The sequence below is a fragment of the Vulpes lagopus genome, chromosome 17 (assembly GCF_018345385.1).
Source record: "Vulpes lagopus strain Blue_001 chromosome 17, ASM1834538v1, whole genome shotgun sequence".
NCBI lineage: Eukaryota > Metazoa > Chordata > Mammalia > Carnivora > Canidae > Vulpes > Vulpes lagopus.
In genome coordinates, this window is record NC_054840.1 from 17,230,409 (window position 1) to 17,249,134 (window position 18,726).

The following is an 18,726-nucleotide window of genomic DNA, read 5'->3' on the forward strand; positions in this document are numbered from 1 at the left end:
TAGTAGAATAGGTATGGTTTCTTCCTTAAACGTTAGATAGAATCCCCCTAGGAAGCCATCTGGCCCTGGACTTTTGTGTCTTGGGAGGTTTTTGATGACTGCTTCAATTTCCTCCCTGGTTATTGGCCTGTTCAGGTTTTCTATTTCTTCCTGATCCAGTTTTGGTAATTTGTGACTTTCCAGAAAAGCGTCCATTTCTTCTAGATTTCCTAATTTATTGGCGTATAGCTGTTCATAATATGTTTTTAAAATCGTTTGTATTTCCTTGGTGTTGGTAGTGATCTCTCCTTTCTCATTCATGATTTTATTACTTTGAGTCTTCTCTCTCTTCTTTTTAATGAGGCTGGATAATGGTTTATCTATCTTATTAATTCTTTCAAAGAACCAACTCCTTGTTTTGTTGATCTGTTCCACAGTTCTTCTGGTCTCGATTTCGTTGAGTTCTTCTCGAATCTTTATTAACTCTCTTCTTCTGCTGGGTGTAGGATCTATTTGCTGTTTTTTCTCTAGCTCCTTTAGGTGTAAGGTTAGCTTTTGTATTTGAGTCTTTCCCAGTTTTTGAATGGATGGTTGTATTGAGATGTATTTCCCCCTCAGGACTGCTTTTGCTGCATCCCAAAGATTTTGAATGGTTGTATCTTCATTCTCATTAGTTTCCATGAATCTTTTTATTTCTTCCTTAATTTCCTGGTTGACCCTTTCATCTTTTAGCAGGATGGTCCTTAACCTCCACGTGTTTGAGGTCCTTCCAAACTTCTTGTTGTGATTTAGTTCTAATTTCAAGGCATTATAGTCTGAGAATATGCAGGGGACGATCCCAATCTTTTGGTATTGGTTCAGACCCGATTTGTGACCCAGTATGTGGTCTATTCTGGAGAAAGTTCCATGTGCACTTGAGAAGAATGTGTATTCAGTTGCATTTGGATGTAAAGTTCTGTAGATATCTGTGAAATCCATCTGGTCCAGTGTATCATTTAAAGCTCTTATTTCTTTGGAGATGTTGTGTTTAAAAGACCTATTGAGTGTAGAAAGCACTAGATTGAAGTCACCAAGTATAAGTGTATTATTATCTAAGTATGTCTTAACTTTGGTTATTAATTGATTGATATATTTGGCAGCTCCCACATTCGGGGCATATATATTGAGGATTGTTTAGTCCTCTTGTTGGATAGATCCTTTAAGTATGAGATAGTGTCCCTCTTCATCTCTCACTATAGTCTTCGGGGTAAATTTTAGTTTATCTGATATAAGGATGGCTACCCCTGCTTTCTTTTGAGGACCATGTGAATGGTAAATGGTTCTCCAACCTTTTATTTTCAGGCTGTAGGTGTCCTTCTGTCTAAAATGAGTCTCCTGTAGACAGCAAATAAATGGGTCCTGCTTTTTTATCCAGTCTGACACCCTGCACCTTTTGATGGGGTCATTAAGCCCATTCACGTTCAGAGTTACTATTGACAGATATGAGTTTAGTGTCATCATGATATATATTCAGCCCTTGTTTTTGTGGATTGTTCCATTGGACTTCTTCTTAAAGGGGAATTTTGAGAGTCCCCCTTAAAATTTCTTGCAGAGCTGGATTGGAGGTCACATATTCTTTCAGTTCCTGCCTGTCTTGGAAGCTGTTTATCTCTCCTTCCATTTTGAATGAGAGCCTTGCTGGATAAAGTATTCTTGGTTGCATGTTTTTCTCATTTACGATCCTGAATATATCCTGCCAGCCCTTTCTGGCCTGCCAGGTCTCTGTGCAGAGGTCTGCTGTTACCCTAATACTCCTCCCCATAAAAGTCAGGGATTTCTTGTCTCTTGCTGCTTTAAGGATCTTCTCTTTATCTTTGGAATTTGCAAGCTTAACTATTAGATGTCAAGGTGTTGAATGGTTTTTATTGGTTTTAGGGGGGAATCTCTCTATTTCCTGGATCTGAATGCCTGTTTCCCTTCCCAGATTAGAAAAGTTTTCAGCTATGATTTTTTCAAATACATATTTTGGACCTCTGTCCCTTTTGTCACCCTCAGGAACCCCAATTAAACATAGGTTTTTCTTCCTCAGGCTGTCATTTATTTCCCTTAATCTATCCTCATGGTCTTTTAATTGTTTGTGTCTTCTTAACTCAGTTTCCCTCTTTGTCATGAACTTGTCTTCTATGTCACTCACTCGTTCTTCCACCTCGTTGACCCTCATCGTTAGGACTTCTAGTTTGGATTGCATCTCATTCAATTGATTTTTAATTTCTGCCTGATTAGATCTAAATTCTGCAGTCATGAAGTGTCTCGAGTCCTTTATGGTTTTTTCTAGAGCCACCAGTAGCTGTATAATAGTGCTTCTGAATTGGCTTTCTGACATTGAACTGTAATCCAGATTTTGTAACTCTGTGGGAGAGAGGGCTGTTTCTGATTCTTTCTTTTGAGGTGAGGTTTTCCTTCTAGTCATTTTGCTCAGTGCAAAGTGGCCAAAGACAAGTTGTATTGGGAAAAGGAAAGAAAGAGAGGAGAGAAAGAAGGAAAGAAAAGAGAAAAAGAAAAAAAGAAAACAAGAGAAGAAAAAGAGAAAGAAAAAAAAAAGGTGGGGGAAGCAAACAAATCAAAAAAACAAAAACAAAAATAAAAACCACGGGGGAGTATCTTCTGATTCTGTGTACTTTAAGTCCCTTGACTTCCCTTGGAACTGGTCCGTCTCGCTGGTCTTCTGGGGGAGGGGCCTGTTGTGCTGATTCTCAGGTGTTAGCACTTGGGGGAGCTGCTCTGCCCCTGCCTGGTGCAGGGCTCAGTGGGGGTTGTTTACCCCGAGGCCCCAGGAGGAACTACTGCAGTGGCGGAGCCAGCTCTGCAGCCCTGGAGTCAGCTCCCGCAGTAGATCCGGGGCTCTCCGTCTGCAGGGCCTGGAGGCTCCGCGGCGGGGCACTGATCTGCTCATCTGGGGCAGGAGCCTCCTTGCTGTCCTGGGCCCTCCCGGCCTCTGCCTGTCCCGGGGGGAGGCCGGATCCTGGGCTGTGTCCCGGCGCCCTGTGCTCCGGGGCCTGCGCTGTTGGATTCGCGCTCCCGCCCCGCAGCCCCCTCCCCGGAGCCGCCGCCCGAGCCCCTCCGAGCTGCTCCGGGCCCCGCCGTGCGCACTGCAGCTCTTAGGGAGCTCGGGGCGCTCTCCCGGGGCGCAGGTGCCTGTTAGTGTCCCAGGGAGCCCGAGGGCATCCCCGCCCTCCTGGGTCCTGCTCTAACTCCCTGCGAGCCCCTTTCCACCCGGGAAGGTTGGTGCAGCTCCTGCTTCTCCGGGACGGGGCTCTCCTGTCCTGGGGACACTCGCCCCGGCTCCTCGCAGGGCCCCTCCCCCTTGGAGGCCTTTTGTTTCTTTATTTCTTTTTCCCCGTCTTCCTACCTTGATCGAAGTGCGAACTCTTCTCACTGTAGCATTCCAGCTGGTCTCTCTTTAAATCTCAGGCCGAATTCGTAGATTTTCAGGATGATTTGAGGGTTTTCTAGGTAATTTGGTGGGGACAGGTGACTTGGAGACCCTACTCTTCTGTCATCTTGCCCCTCTCCGATTTATTTCCGTCATGGGAGAATTTAACCTGACAACTCTCCATCGACCCTGCCCTTCGATGATTCCCTTGAGTTGAGTGTAAGGTGGAACCCATAAATATGATGAGCTTTAATTCCTGTGATAATGTTATGTTATGTTATGTGGCAAATGTGGTAGGAACTCTGGGTGTCTCTAAGACCTGAGACCTGAGAGTGACTTGCTGTCTGACAACCAGGAGAATGGGTGTCTCTGTCTCAGAACTACAAACAACTGAATCCTTCCACTAACGATGTGATCTTGAAAGAAGTCCTTGACTTCCAGAAGGAACATAGCCCACATGACACCTTGATCTCAGCTTTTTGAGACACTGAGCAAATGATGCAGCTAATAAGACTCCTGACCCACAGAACTGTGAGGAAATAAATGTGTGCTGTTTTAAGCCACTCAATCTGCCATGCAGCAATAGAAAACTAATGCACTGGGGCACCTGGGTGGCTCAGTCGGTTAAGTGTCTACCTTTGGCTCAGGTCATGATCCTGGGGTCCAGGGACAGAGCCCTACGTCAGGCTTCCTGCTCAGTGGGGAGTCTGTTACTCCCTCTCTGTTCCCCACTCCCCTGCTTGTGTTATCTCTCTCTTAAATAAATAAGTAAGTAAGTAAGTAAGTAAATAAATAAATAAATAAATAAATAAATAAAATCTTCAAAAGAAAGAAAGGAAAGAAAGAAAGAAAGAAAGAAAGAAAGAAAGAAAGAAAGAAAGAAAGAAAGAAAGAAGAAAGAGAGAGAGAGAAAACTAATGCACCACAGCTGCCCAACAAGAGAAAGTATACCTTATAAATTAGCAAGTAGCCTGTCTTAAACAGACATTAGGCACTCACTGGCATAAGATGGTCTATACCTATTTTTTTCAGGAAGGAATTTGAACCAAATAATCTCTTAGATACTTCTCTTGTTTGGTGATGCTCTTATTCCAGAAATAAGCTTTAACAGAACATGCTATGTTGTCCCATGTGCTTGATCTGAGGCAAATTCTGGCTCTCGAAATTGTCCCTGCTGATTAACCCATGCATCTCATTACCTTTGGACCCACACTTACTGCTGCTCTCTTGCCCCTGGTTGCATCAAAAGAAGGTCCTTAGGTGCACTTTTACTTCCAGGGAGACCACATGTTAGTACTTTTGTTAGAGTAGTTGATTTTATGGGAATGCGTGTAGCTGAGAATGATAATATTCTCATCTGCTTGGTACTGGGTTTTGATTCACATTGCTAAAGAGGAAAGGGCCTTTCTTATTCCAGGAAGAAAGAATAGGGGAAGATTTAAGATGTTGAACTATTTCAGCAATTACTTTGAACATCCTCAAGACTCAGTTTTTTGATCTATAAATAATAGTGTATTTAGAGGGATTTATCAATACTATCAATTATAATACTAATTATTATAGTATTATTTAATATTAATTATTATTATAATTATGACATTACTAATAAGTATTTTCATAAATAACTATGCTATTTCATGGAGTAGGTTATGATGACTGAATGACACCTAAATGCTTGAGGAAGGTTAGTTCTCATTGCCAAATGGACAAAAGTGGAAGCAGTCCAAGACATTTTCTTCCCCTACTCAAAGGACACTCCATGGTATGAATGCAGGAGAAGATATATGAAGCTACACCCACCAATGCTTGGTGATTAGTGATGATTACTAACACAAATGACTCCATGTGGCCAAACCAAAGCAGTAATAGAAGGGTGAGGAACAATGACCGTACTAACGTGATCCATTAACCAGAGACACTATTATTCTAACATTAAAGAAAAAAACTTGATATATGACAGAGTTGTAAGAACCTCCTCCCATGTAACACATTAAGGAACACAATTTGGCACATACAGATAAAGACAACAAAAGGTAGATTGTGAATAATGAATAGAAACTTGATGCTGTGATTATTTGGAAAAAAAAAAAAAGAAGAAGAAAACAAACATGATGAACTCTTGCCCCATCAAAGGACTCAGAGATAATATCTCCTTGGCCATGATTCAAGGGACTTTATAAACATTTGATGCTTACCCACAAAGAGCTCACTTCCTCTAAGGCTATTGGAATACCCACCCATGGAAAAGCCTAAAATTTCACAGCAAAAACCTGGCATCACCATTCACAGAAGGCAATTACAGTGCTGAGAGGTATTTATGTCCCATCTTGGTTGAGTAGGTACTTTACAGCCTTGTGCTACAAGAGTGTTGGTTCGAGTCACTCAGTGTGTTATGAACTGCGCCCAAAAAGATCCACACTACTGTGCCTGTGCACGGTGGGTATGCAGCGAATAGTTAGATGAACAAATTAAAGGTGAATATAGGAATAAAAAGATTTACAGAAATGCAAAAGGACCTGTTCACAAGGCCAGTCGTGCACAAATGCTAGTGCTGCAATGCAACGGAAATTCAGGAATAAAGACCAGCAGAGTCGAGTCGATGGTTCCACACAACTAAGAGGATCCTTCTTAAAGAGAATTTTAGGAAGAAACAATGTTTAGCTTAAACTGCACCCTGTAACACCTTTCCTAAGGAATTTGGCCAATCTTAGTTCCATCTCTGATGGTAACTCTAAGAGCTACCTGTTAACAAAAGAAAGAAAGGAAAATGATTTCAAAATTATCTTAGATACTCGCACTCCATGTATAGATGTACTCAACCGCTATGAGCTAGCAGTCCGATAGCCATTTTACACTGAGAAAATGAGGCTCAGTTAAGTAACAGATACAAAGTCACATCATGTTGGGAGGGAGGATCCCCTATTACACGGTGTCCTTCCTGTACAAGCAAAGATGGTTGTATTGGGGTCCGTGTGTGTGCACGCCCTCTTACATCTATATATAGTTACTAAGCTCATTAATCTTTGAATCAATTTGGTGTTTATCTTAAAGCCCTTCTCTAGGATGACTGGCTGGCTCAGTTAGTTAAGCATCTGTCTTTTGTTCAGGTCATGATCCCAGGGTGTTGGGGCGGGGCGGGGGGGGGGGGGGTCGCTGCTCTGCGGGGAGTCTGCTTCTCCCTTTCCCTCTCACTATCTCTCACTCAAATAAATAAATAAAATCATTTTTTAAAGCCCTCTCTCAGTGTTATGTATTACAAAGGTGAGCAGTTTTCTTTTTGGCCTGTGTTTGACTTTGATTTTGAAAATTGGTGCTCTGTGGGAAAAGCAAAGATTCCATTTAAGCCATTGGATCAATCACTTTTAGAAATACAACTTACGTTTTTCCCAAATAAGATTTAGTTCTGAATGCTGCCTGTGGTTGAATCGTTTCACAATGACTCTGATGGGACTAGCCACCTTTAATCTACTGAAATTTTGTCCAACTGTATATTAGTCAAGCTAATATTAACTGTTAATGTATCTTGCACACTCAAAATTTATTTCAGGAACTGTGCTAAATGCTTTGCATGCATTAACTCATTAGCTTCTTACAACAACCCTGGAAGGTTCATATCATTTTCATTTATGGAAGAGGAAATCAGATCACCAGAAAAAATAAACTGGATTGTCCAAAGTCTTATATCTGGTTAAGCGGTAGCTGTATGATTTGAACTGGGTTTTATCATCCCATATCCCCAGCTTTTAACTGCTATACCAGACTACTACTTTGCATTTTACAACCAGCCACATTTTTCACATGAGAAACCTAAAATTTAGTGAATTCAAATCATTTACCCAAATCCCATTAACTAATAAGTGATGGAAGAACAGAAGTGAGAGCTTCTTGAAGGCAATAGGGTGGGGTATAAAGAAAAGAGGCTGTGCTGAGGTCTGGATAGGCTCTAAATTGTGACCTTCAGCAACAGCCTCTGTTGAAAGGCATGTGCATATTTTATTATTACTCCTAATCCGAGCAACTTTCTCTGTACTTTGGACCTATGAGCAGACTATTAGAGATGTGGTACCTCTCCTGGTACTGGGATTACTGAATTTTAGCAGGAAACAAAAAAGTAAGGGGACTGTTTAGAGAGAGTACAATTAAAGTCTACGTGTAGATGGTGCAACACCTCTCCAATTCAACTCAACTAATTGGTGGCAGATCGGTGTTCGTCACCCCATGGAACTAGCCTGTTTCTCTTACCCACCTTGCTTCAGTATATTGCCACTCAAAACTAAAAACTCTCTCCACCTTTGGCTGAACACATTACCAAGCCACCTGCTAACATTGATTGAAAGCTTCCTTTGTGCACAACACCTTACACCTCTACTTAATCTTCACAACTATGCTTCCAGGTGTATGCTATTATCTCCAGAGTACAGAGATGGAAACAGATTTAGAGAAGTTAAATCCCGAGATCACAATAACTAGTAAGTGGCAAAACCCACTTTACTGCAAGGAACCATGAGTAGTGGGTTTGAGATTCTGATCCTCCCTCTCTCTGTTCCCAGTGTCTTTACATCTACAAGACCTCTAGATTCTACTTATCTTCTTACTGTACACATATTGCTCCTGGTTCCCTCCTCTACTCTGCACATCTTGGTGGATCTTACCATGGGTGTTTAATGCTTTGGAGAAATCTGAGTGACTCTTATTGCATCAGAAGAATAATCACTTAGAACACTCAAATTATACTTGAGATTAATTGAGTGAAAATGGAAACATACACTGTGATAAACTCAAATTACACAAATATTGGCAAGCTGACTGAGAGTATTTGAGTAAAAGAATGCCAGATTAAAGAATGATTCTCTTAACCAAAACCTCAAGTCCCTGTCTAGCATGTAACCCTTGGGAAAACTCAGAAATGATGGAAAGGATATGTACCAAGGTTTATGGAGCCAATTTGTCAAGGAAGCAAAAATATTGTTTCTATTCGTCTTTGCTCAAGGAGCTTCATGTTTCTGAAAGCTACTCTGACATTTATAAGTTCTTTTATATCTATCTATCTACTTACTATTTTTTAACAGACGGGGGAAAAAATCTGCTGACATTTTAATTGAGCCGTCCCCAACCATAAGCAGGGTCTTTCACAGAAACCACTTCCCCTTTATTGATTATTAGGGATGTGATTTTTGTCTCTGCTCAGTGGAAATCAGCATTTCCCAATCATCCACATCGAGAGGCTATAGTCTTTCCAGGTTATCAAAACTTCCTTCCATTTCCCACAGAAATTCTCTTGCTCTTCTCTATTTTCATTTACTTCTCAAAATTTACTGCCTTCAGCTCAGGTCATGATGCTAGGACCCTGGGATCAAGCCCCCACATTGGGCTCCCTGCTGGGTGGAGAGCCTGCTTCTCCCTCTCACTCTGCCTGCTGCTCCCCCAGCTTATTCTCTCTCTCTCTCTCTCTCTCTCTCTCTCTCTGTCAAATAAATAAATAAAATCTTGGGACACCTGAGTAGCTCAGAAGCTAAGCACTTGCCTTTCTTTGGCTCAGCATGTGATCCTGGAGTTCTAGGATCAAGTCCCACATTAGGCTCCCTGCATGGAGCATGCTTCTCCCTCTGCTTCTCTGTGTCTCTCATGAATAAATAAATAGAAATAAAATCTTAAAAAACAAAAGAAATATATAACTAAAACCTTTAAAAAAAAGTAAAGTCTCTTTTGTCTGACATTAGCCTAGCTATACTAGTTCTCCTTTGTTAGTCTTTGCATTGTTCATTTCCCTTTCTTTCTCCTTTAATCTATTTGCTTCTTTGTATTTAAAGATGTCTCTTGTAAACAACATATAGTGAGTTTTTTATTATCTGATCTGGCAATCTTTGTTTTCAATCATAATATTAATGTCATTTATGTGTAGTGTAATTACAGATATTGTTGGGTTAAAGTTACTATTTTTTCCCATCTGTTCTATCTATTCTTTGTCTTTTTCTTCACTTAATATCATATCGTAGAATGGCCCATATTTCTACATTGACTTCACACATTTTCTTGTTAATGGTGCCACCATAGCCCATTGTTTTGATATTTCACATCTTGCCGAACCATTAGCTATCATTTGGTTCTTCCAATAACTTTGCTATTACAGACCATACTGTATGAAACATCATTATACACATCATTTTCTACTTTGTGTATTATTTCCTTAGGGTGTATTTCCAAGCGTGGCATTACTGATTCAAGAGATAGAAACATCTTTATAAATCTTGATATAATTTTTCACCTTGCTTTCTCTAAAGAATTATTCCAATTTATGAGGTTATTAGCAGTATGTAGTCGTAGTGATTTTATTGCCATCTTGCTGGCACTGTCAGTTCAGTAAAAAAATATTGTATAGAAAAGAACTGAAAGGGCGTCAGAATTATGATTACGCATGCCATTGTTGTATGTAAGTTAACAAAAAAAAAGGGGGGGGAGGCACTTGCAATGTGCTTTTTCAGCTACAAGCTGGCCTAAAATTCCAAACGATTTTGCTTCAATTTTGAACACTTTGGCTATAAGCTCCCATGAATAACTTAGTAAAATAATGCATATTTATAACATAATATGTGAACCGGCATATACAGTTTATTGGAGTCTAATAAAACTATCATTCAGAAATAAAACTAAAACTATCATTCAGGTTTATAGAATCAGAAGGAAAGTAGGAAGGGAGAAAGGAGACCCAACTGAAAATGTGCTTTAGAACCAGAGTGAACACATTGTTAAGTTACATTTAAACCTCATCATGAATAATCTCAAAATAGAGTGGCTGCATCAGTAAACTTAATGAACATTTTTTCCCAGGTGTATGATAATACTAAGGAGCACTGGAAAGGAACTCTTAAAATTGTAATTACTTTGCAGAGCACTTAAGGAGACATTATCTCATTTGAGCACAAGCACCCTGTAAGGCATGTATTTCTAATTGTTTTGTAAAGGAATAAATTGGGATTCTCTAGAGGTGATATGATTTACTTAAGGTCACATAACCGATAACTAGTAGAGCAGTGACTCAAATTTACATTTTTGCTGCCTGTGACCTTTTCATTATGCTTAAGGATTACTTTCAACAACTTTTATTAAAATCTTAATCTACCACAGAGTTCTTTACTAGAAAAAAACTAATGAAAATGACGATCTCAAAAATGAAAACTTTTCAAAAATATTAAGCCAAGAGATTTGTTGTAACATGTTCTAAATTGGCATTAAATTAAAAAGATTCTATCATTAAAAATGCCATAGAAACTCAGAAAAAAAACCTTTTTTCTTGACATTGCATCTCTGTGATCTGGACATAGGAATTCAGAATCCGAATATATTCAAAAAATGCATAAACAAATAACAGCAGAACGTAAAAAAAAATATAGTAATACTATAATTCATAATCAACATTCTTCTGGGTCTTTCAAGTACACTAAAAGTCTAGTTTTTGAAATTTAAAAGCCAGTGCTATGAAACTTGATTTTGGAAGATGGATGGAAACTAGAAATTGGCTTGAAATAAAAGAATCAATTGTTTTTGGCTATGTGGTACCCCTAAAACCACACCTCAAAGTCTTCACTCCATTCAGGATAACACCAACTACATTTCAGCATGTTACTGTCAGGGTAAATTCCTATCAGTGGTCTTTTGAAAGTACTTCATGTCCACAGATAATCTCTTGATTTCTATTATTGCACCCATTGTATCATCTTCCTCCAGTAAGTTTACAATTAATAATATTTTTGAGACCTTATACCTAGAGACGCCTGGGTGGCTTAGCAATTGGGCGTCTGCCTTCGACTTGGGTCATCATCTCGGGGTCCTAGGATCAAGACTTGCATCGGATTCCTCACAGGGAGCCTGCTTCTCCCTCTGCCTGTGTCTCTGCCTCTCTGTGTGTCTCTCATGAATAAATAAATAAAGCTTTAAAAAAAAAACCCTTATACCTAAAAAAAGTAAATCTGGTCCAAAACATGGGGTGACTCTTGACAGTATTTAAAACCAAATAAGTAAAAAAAAAAAAATAAAAAATAAAACCAAATAAGTCAACTTGGTCCTTGCTCCTCCTGTCTAATGTTTTAGTTATATATGCCAGGGGAGCAAAATGAGTCCTTTTTTTTTTTTTTTTATGATATCAGCTGACAGCTGTAAGCAATCAATCTGATTCAACTAGCCAAAACCAGATTTCCTTCCCAACTAATATCGCTGTGTTTAAAGCTTGTGTTTCTTGGAATGAAATAGTGTGTTTATGTGAAAAAAGAAAAATAGAGTCATGTTTTATTTACATTACAGGAGGTGTTTGGTTACCGGACCCAGAATCTACGCAGAGCCCTCTGCCTTGTAACATCCATACTGACTTGTGGGTTTCTTCTGCTGGTGTTCTACTGGAAACCCCAGTGGAGGGTGTGGGCCAACTGTATCCCATGCCCCTTGCAGGAAGCAGACACTGTTTTGCTAAAAACAACGGTGAGAGCCCTTCAGCATTGCATTGGTGGCACAACCAATGACTGGCTGGCATTCTAAAGTAGATCTTTCTTTAAGTGTTTTCTTGTCCCCAAATTGGAGATGGCAAAACTATATGTGAACCTACTTGCCATCTCTTAGTTTGACTCAAGAAGAAAGGACATTCCCTCCGTGTCACCCTGGGGAAATTTCTACCATGTCAGACTAATTCTCAATGCCTTTAGCCATTATATTAGCAGGGACTGTCAGTGTTATAACTCTTAAAGACATAACACAGGAAGGATAGTTCAGGTTTTTAAGAATACATATTTTGAGGGGAAAGTAGACATTTTAAACACCTAAATGTCATTTTTAAGATAACTGGAAAATATTTTCTGGATATAAAACTTTCCTGTAAAGCATGCCTTTCTCTTCATGCTCTAGCACAGTGGTTCAGATTTTAGTGCAAATCAGTTACCTGGAATGATTCTTAAAACATGGCCTGTTGACCTCACCCCAGAATTTCTGATTCAGTAGGCTTGTGGTGGGGTTGATAATTTGCATTTCTAGCAAGTTCCAAGATAATACTGATGCTCTTGTCTATAGCTGAAACTTTGGGAATCACTGGTCTAGGTAGATATTTGGTTGATTGTCTTATTAAATAAATAACATTTGAGAATTTCATTGGCTAGATTGTTTTCTGTAGGATAAATTTCAAAGGTATATGAGGAAGAAGGTTGTATGCCTCTACTTATCCACACTAAAGTTTCCTATAAGCAAGAATCCAGAAGAACCCTTAGTGGCTGACCGCCACTCTGTCATTAACCAAGCCGTACTGAAGCCAGAATTAAAGGTAAGTAATTTTGAGTGCAATGTAATGGCATGTTTTTTTTTTTTTTAAAAAAAGGGGATAATGTAAGTGTTCACTGGATGGAAGTTCTGAATGTCACAGTGCTGGGCTGGGAATTACAACAAGGTATTAAGGAAAGTGAGCACGACATAGGGACTAGTGCCAAATAGCCCTCACCTCCCCTGATGGGCTTTACTTTGTGAATAACACCTGTTCTATCACATTTGTAATTGCAGCTGCAATGTGTCCAAGTGCAGAAAATCAGGTATGTTTGGAACTACTCTGAGAAGAAGTTTCAGAAAGTTGGGTAAGTTTGACTTCTTCTCAGCATTCATCAAGATATGAAGGAAAAACACTGATTTGTTGAGTGCCATGAACTAAAGAAGCTTCCTGTCCTGACATTCTAGGCTACTAGAAGACAGCAACTCCTGCCACGACATCTACCACACATTTGGACTGGGCCTGACCAGTGAAGAACAAGAGGTCAGGTAGGGTTTGCGACACTCCCTGAGAGTGAACTCTGCCAGAAGAAATTGAGATATCAAATGGCTTATGATCAGTGAACTGTTGGCATAATGTTTCATCAACCTCATATAATTCCAGTTTATTTACCAGACACAAAGACATAGTTTAAGTTGTTTTAATCTTAGGCAAACTTATTAAAAAGGAAAACCAATCAGGTAATATCTGATCTTTTCCCTCAGGACTGTGAAACGGTCTCCTCTGTGTTGCCTTTTTTATTCTTTCCTCAAAAAATCTTGAGTCATTTCATAGACATCTGCTTCATCATCCTCCAAATCCTCTGAGAGACAGAAAGACAATATTATGACTGCATTTCAGATGCAATACTTAATACGCTGGAACACAAAATGTTTTCAAAGTCACTAAAAACATACTGGTTTGATAGCATTAAGCACCAGACAAGCAAAGGATTGATCTAGTTAGGAAATTTAGTTGGTTACTGTAAATATACTTGGCTTTTGCCTGGGACACCATTTCCACAGGAAAGATTGCCCATCAGTGTGACTACCTCATGTTTGTCCTTATTTATCAAGTGCCAAGCTTTAATAAACATCATACATAATTAAATTTAAATCTAGTCCATGCAATAAAGAGCTTGGCAACCTAATAAGCAAGACAAAGAGTATAGTTTCCCAAATATGAAGAATAGAGGAGATAATTTCCTTATAAATATATAGGCAGGTTTTATTTATGGGCTTTTTTAGTTGGACAGTAAAGGGAGCGAGTAGAATGTGAACTATTCCCACACTCTTTAATTTTTTAGTGTAAGATGAGGGCTTTTTTTTTTTTTTTAAATAAATGTGATTGATGGACTGGTTGGTTGCATGGTATTGGATTAGTTTTCTAAATAGATTTGAGCTTGCCTTCATGAAAAGCATGAAGAAATAAAGGGAGGAGAGACACAAAACTCTCTCATAATGAAAAGCCACAAAATCTAAATACAGTGTTCTCTTTAGGCTTCCTATTAGCCAGGCAGAGACGGAAAATGCACGTATTTATGTCACTGTCATTTTTCAGTAGCAAAAAGGCAAATCAGGACATGAGGAGAGATAACATTATCCTGAAGAGGGATTTTCAGAGGGCCTCAGGAATAAAAATGTTCTAGAACGTTCCCTACTCCTATCTTTATTCATTCATAAATACTAATGGGAACTTTTTCTAATTCCATAAGCCTGCTCTCTAAACATTCCACGGTTCATGGAAGTGGGTCATGCCAGAACTCCCTGGCTTAGCATTAACTATTTAAAAGACTTCAGGTGTCCCTCCCTGCCAAGGACTCCATTGGTGGCTTATCAGAATGGAGTCAGAATGGTCATGTGTGGTTTGAAAAAGCTCACCAGTGATTCTGACATGGTCCTCCTACCTCCTTGAGGACCCCTACTCTATTCTTCACTATCTGGAGTCTAAAGTTCCCAGCACACAACATATTCTCCACCATTATATCACAAATAAATTGTTAAATGAATGAATGAACAAATAATCAAATTGAAATGTGACATAGACCATCCCAGATGAAAGTATTCCTAGTCATTCATGTTTGATTTTTCAGAAATAAATATATCCCAGCAGATTTACTATTATGGAATGGTTGCAGGAAAGCTCAGTGATCCTTCAACTGTAGGTCATAGCCAACCCTGAAATGCCCTCCATAGCTTCCCTGTTAAGATATATTTCAATCTCTTTTAGAGAGGGACCTTCTGCCTCCAAAGAAATTATCCCCTAAGGGATAGTTCTGAATATTAAGGCAAGTTTACATAATTTTGTTCAGCCTATTTAGTTCTGTAAGGCCTCCCAGAATAAATCCAGGGCCTCTTTTCTTTCCTCGAAAGCTTATCAGATTTTTAGTCAGAATGTGTTATCTCCTCTGTTCCCTGGATCTTTCTTCATGTAACCCAGCTTCAAGCCTTCCATTACTTCTGGTTGCTCAGCCATTGGTCAATGTCCCTGAAAATCCTGCTTGGCTTGCGTTCAGATTGAGATGAGTACATGATCCTAAACACCCAATACCTTACAGCAAGAGATAGTGGAAAAGACCAACCAGCAAGGAGCATGCCAGGCTCCTGCGATCCAAACGTGGCCCAGACAATTCCTAAAGAGGATAATCTATAGTCATGTATTAATCTGCTGAGTCTGTCCTCACAGGAGCTGAGCTCCCTTTGATGGTAACACTGGGAACCATCTGACCAGACAGAAAGAGATGAAGAGCATCGGGCACTTGCCTTGTTTCTTTCTAAACTGACTTTCCACAACCGTGTGCTTCTGTAGTTCTGTAAGCTGGGTTTTCAGCCTTGTTAGGGGAGAGGTAATTGTAGACATGGGTCACAAAGGTCTTCATTAATTAATTCCAATACTTAGGAAACATTCTCTGTCATACAGTGTGCCTCTAGATGCTAGAAAAAAAATTGAAAAAGCTCCATCCCTGCCATTGAAGAGGGTCTAGGAAACTTGAGAAGAAACACATATAACTATATGCTCTAATTCAAAGAGGTGCTTGCTATCACTGAGAAAAGGAGGCATGTCAGAGGAGAGAAAAACACGGTTAATTGTGCCTATGGGATGAAGGAAGACTTGTAAGATAACTGGCATTTATTGAGAACTTGCCATGCCCTTGGAACTTGTGCTAAATGCTTTTCTTGTTTATATTATATACTACTGATAGCAATTTTACCAGGAATGTATTATCAAACCCATCTTATAGATAAGGGAATGGAAGCTCACCCCATATTCATTCAACAAATAATTATTGAGTGCATTATATGTATTAGGCCCTGTTTTAGGCATTCAAGATGTATTAGTGTCCTCTAGAAGTCTATATTATAGTGAATGATACCGTCTCTTATTTGTATGCCTACTAACATGTAAAAAATAAAGTGCAAATTCATATTACCAGCACACTATAGAGAAAAATGAAATAGGGTAAGGAGATAAAGAGAATCTGAGTTGGGTATCAGGGTGGCTATTGTCAATAGAATTGTTAAGGAAAATTCCAACAAGGAAGTGCTATTTGAACAGAGACCTGAATGAAATGAGAGAGTAAGCCATGCAAAGATGCAGGGGAATCTGGCTTCAGGTCCAACGAGCAGCAAAGGCTTAGCTGGATTCAAATCCAGGTCTGTTAGATCTCAAATTATGCCATTAGGCTTTATCATCAGATTTGACTCTCACAGGCTGAGAGGGCCTTTATAAATTGAGAAAAGTGAGAAAGGCATTCCAAGCAGAAAGAGAGAGAGAGAGAGAGAGAGAGAGAGAGAGAGAGAGAGAGAGAAAGGAAGAAAGAGAGAAAGAAAGAAGGCCAAGTTCAGGATTCTGAGAAGTTCTGACACTTTAAGTTCTGACACTTTGCCAACAACAGGTTATTTCCACGTATTCCAGAGAAGATCCTGAGCATCAAAGTGGCCTGGGTTATGTTCTCTTCCCAGTGTGAAATTTGGGGACACATGATATCCCCAACCCAGCAGCGTATGCTGTTTGACCTTTCTGTCTTCCAGCATCCTTGCACCTCAGTGTTTCCACACATGGAGTCAGAAAATCTTGGTTTGAGTCCTCTCAGACCCATCCATGCAAGCAGGAATTGTACTTGGAAAGATGTGGCTTGGAAGTCAGACAAACCTTGACTCAGCTATGTTATGCCTTAGTCCAAGGACCCCTCATGCACATTGCAGCATTGATGTTCACTGAGTGTGAAGTGGAGGCATGGAGACCAGGGTGTGAAGCCTGGATTTACGTCTTTCCAGCTCTGAGATTCTGAGACAGTTGCCAACTTTATCTGAACTTCAGTTTTCTTTATAATAAAGATGATACTAGGAAATCTCATAGGGGTCATACATATAAAAGGTTAAGTGCTATTTCTGACAATCATCTCTGCTTAAAAGTTGTATTGTCACAATTAATACTAGATCTGCATACTTTCGGCAAAACACCCAAAAGGATAGTTTTTCCCATTGGCAAAATGGGAATATTGGCCCTTTCCTGTGGACCATTGTGACAATTAAATGAGATAATTTTGCATGTAAAATGCTATACAACATTCTTATTGGAACATGCATATGTGTGGAATTACAAAGGCTTAGCTGTGAAGACCATATATCCTCTTCCAGTTCATTGGCTCACTCATTCATGTATTTATTTTCATATTAAAGTCCTGCCCCAGGTACTGAAGAGACCAAGGTAAGATGGAGATGATATTTAACATCAAGAACAATCTAGAATGCCTGAGAATTCTAGGAAATATCTTTACATCTGTGTCTTTTTAGCTGTTCTTAGAATACAATTACTTCAAAAATAACTCAAAATGCTTTACTAACTTCAATCTGATGCTTGAGTTGCATTGTACTTAAGATATTTTTTAACTGAAAAAACAACTTTGTCCATCATGCACTTTCATTTTAAAAAAATGTTAATATTTAGGATTTGTGCATTAATTTTTGATTAAAGGCACAAAGTGCTTAATGGGTAGAACAGTGACTTTTGCTTAGTGTGGCTTATACTCACTTACCAATGAGATTTTAGATGTGGCACTAATAGGTGATCAATCTCCTACAGAAGATTAGTGTGCGGGCCCAATGCCATTGAGGTAGGAATCCAGCCCATATGGAAGCTGCTTGTTAAACAGGTAACTATTTTCATCTGTTTTTGAAAAAAAAATGTTTTTTGGTCCTTTACTTTTTACTTCCTGGTACTCAGGGGAATTTTAGGCAACACATGGATACTTTGATCTGAACAAAATCTGTATTTCATATAACTGCTTTTTGTTATTCCCTGTTGTCTTTAGTCTATGCTTTTCTTGTCCATAGAGGTTTTCTTTTCTTTTTGATACTTCAATAAATACATATTTTTTTTATTCTGGGATTTTTTAAAAAATAGATTTTATTTACTTCTTTATTTGAGAGAAAGAGTGAGAGCAAGAAAGCACAAGCAGGGGCAAAAGAAGAGGGAGGAGCAGACTCCCCAGTGAGTAGGGAGCCTGATGTGGGGCTCTATCCCAGGACCCTGGGATCATGACCTGACCTGAAGGCAGCTGCTTAACCAACTGAGCTACCCAGGTGCCCCTTATTCCGGGATTTTTAAAAATATTGATTTATTTATTTGAGATAGAGAGCATGTGGGGGGAGGGACAAAGGGAGAGAGAGAGAGGATCCCAAGCAGACTCCCCACTAAGCGTGGGGCCCTTCTCAGGGCTTGATCACATGACTCTGAGATCATGATCTGAGCCAAAATCAAGAGTCAGACACCTAACCAGCTGAGCCACCCAGGTGCCCCTATTCCAGGATTTCTAACTGGTCTTTTTCAATAACTCCCTATTTTAAAGTAAATCCACTTAAAAAAAATCCCTTCCCAGTGTGAGAGACAGGTTTCTGTTTTATAATTTTCCATTTGTTTTGTTTTCTTAAGTTTTTGATGATGGTTATAATGGTGGTGGGGGTAATGTTATTACTTCTATGATCTTTTTGATTATTTTAAATGTACTAGTTTGGTCTTTCTCATGTTACTCTATCGATTTTCTTAAGGATGACTT

General features: G+C 39.3%; 1 protein-coding gene across 1 annotated transcript in view; it reads left to right on the forward strand.

The window, feature by feature from the left end:
- Positions 1 to 4,716: 4,716 nt before the first annotated feature.
- Positions 4,717 to 18,726, forward strand: part of ATP13A5 (ATPase 13A5) — a 92,818-nt gene continuing 78,808 nt past the window's right edge. The window contains exons 1-6 of the mRNA XM_041731646.1: positions 4,717 to 4,755; positions 11,690 to 11,863; positions 12,546 to 12,692; positions 12,926 to 12,996; positions 13,097 to 13,177; positions 17,754 to 17,823. Of these exons, the coding sequence (XP_041587580.1) occupies positions 4,717 to 4,755; positions 11,690 to 11,863; positions 12,546 to 12,692; positions 12,926 to 12,996; positions 13,097 to 13,177; positions 17,754 to 17,823 (582 nt within the window). The remainder of the gene's footprint in view (positions 4,756 to 11,689; positions 11,864 to 12,545; positions 12,693 to 12,925; positions 12,997 to 13,096; positions 13,178 to 17,753; positions 17,824 to 18,726) is intronic.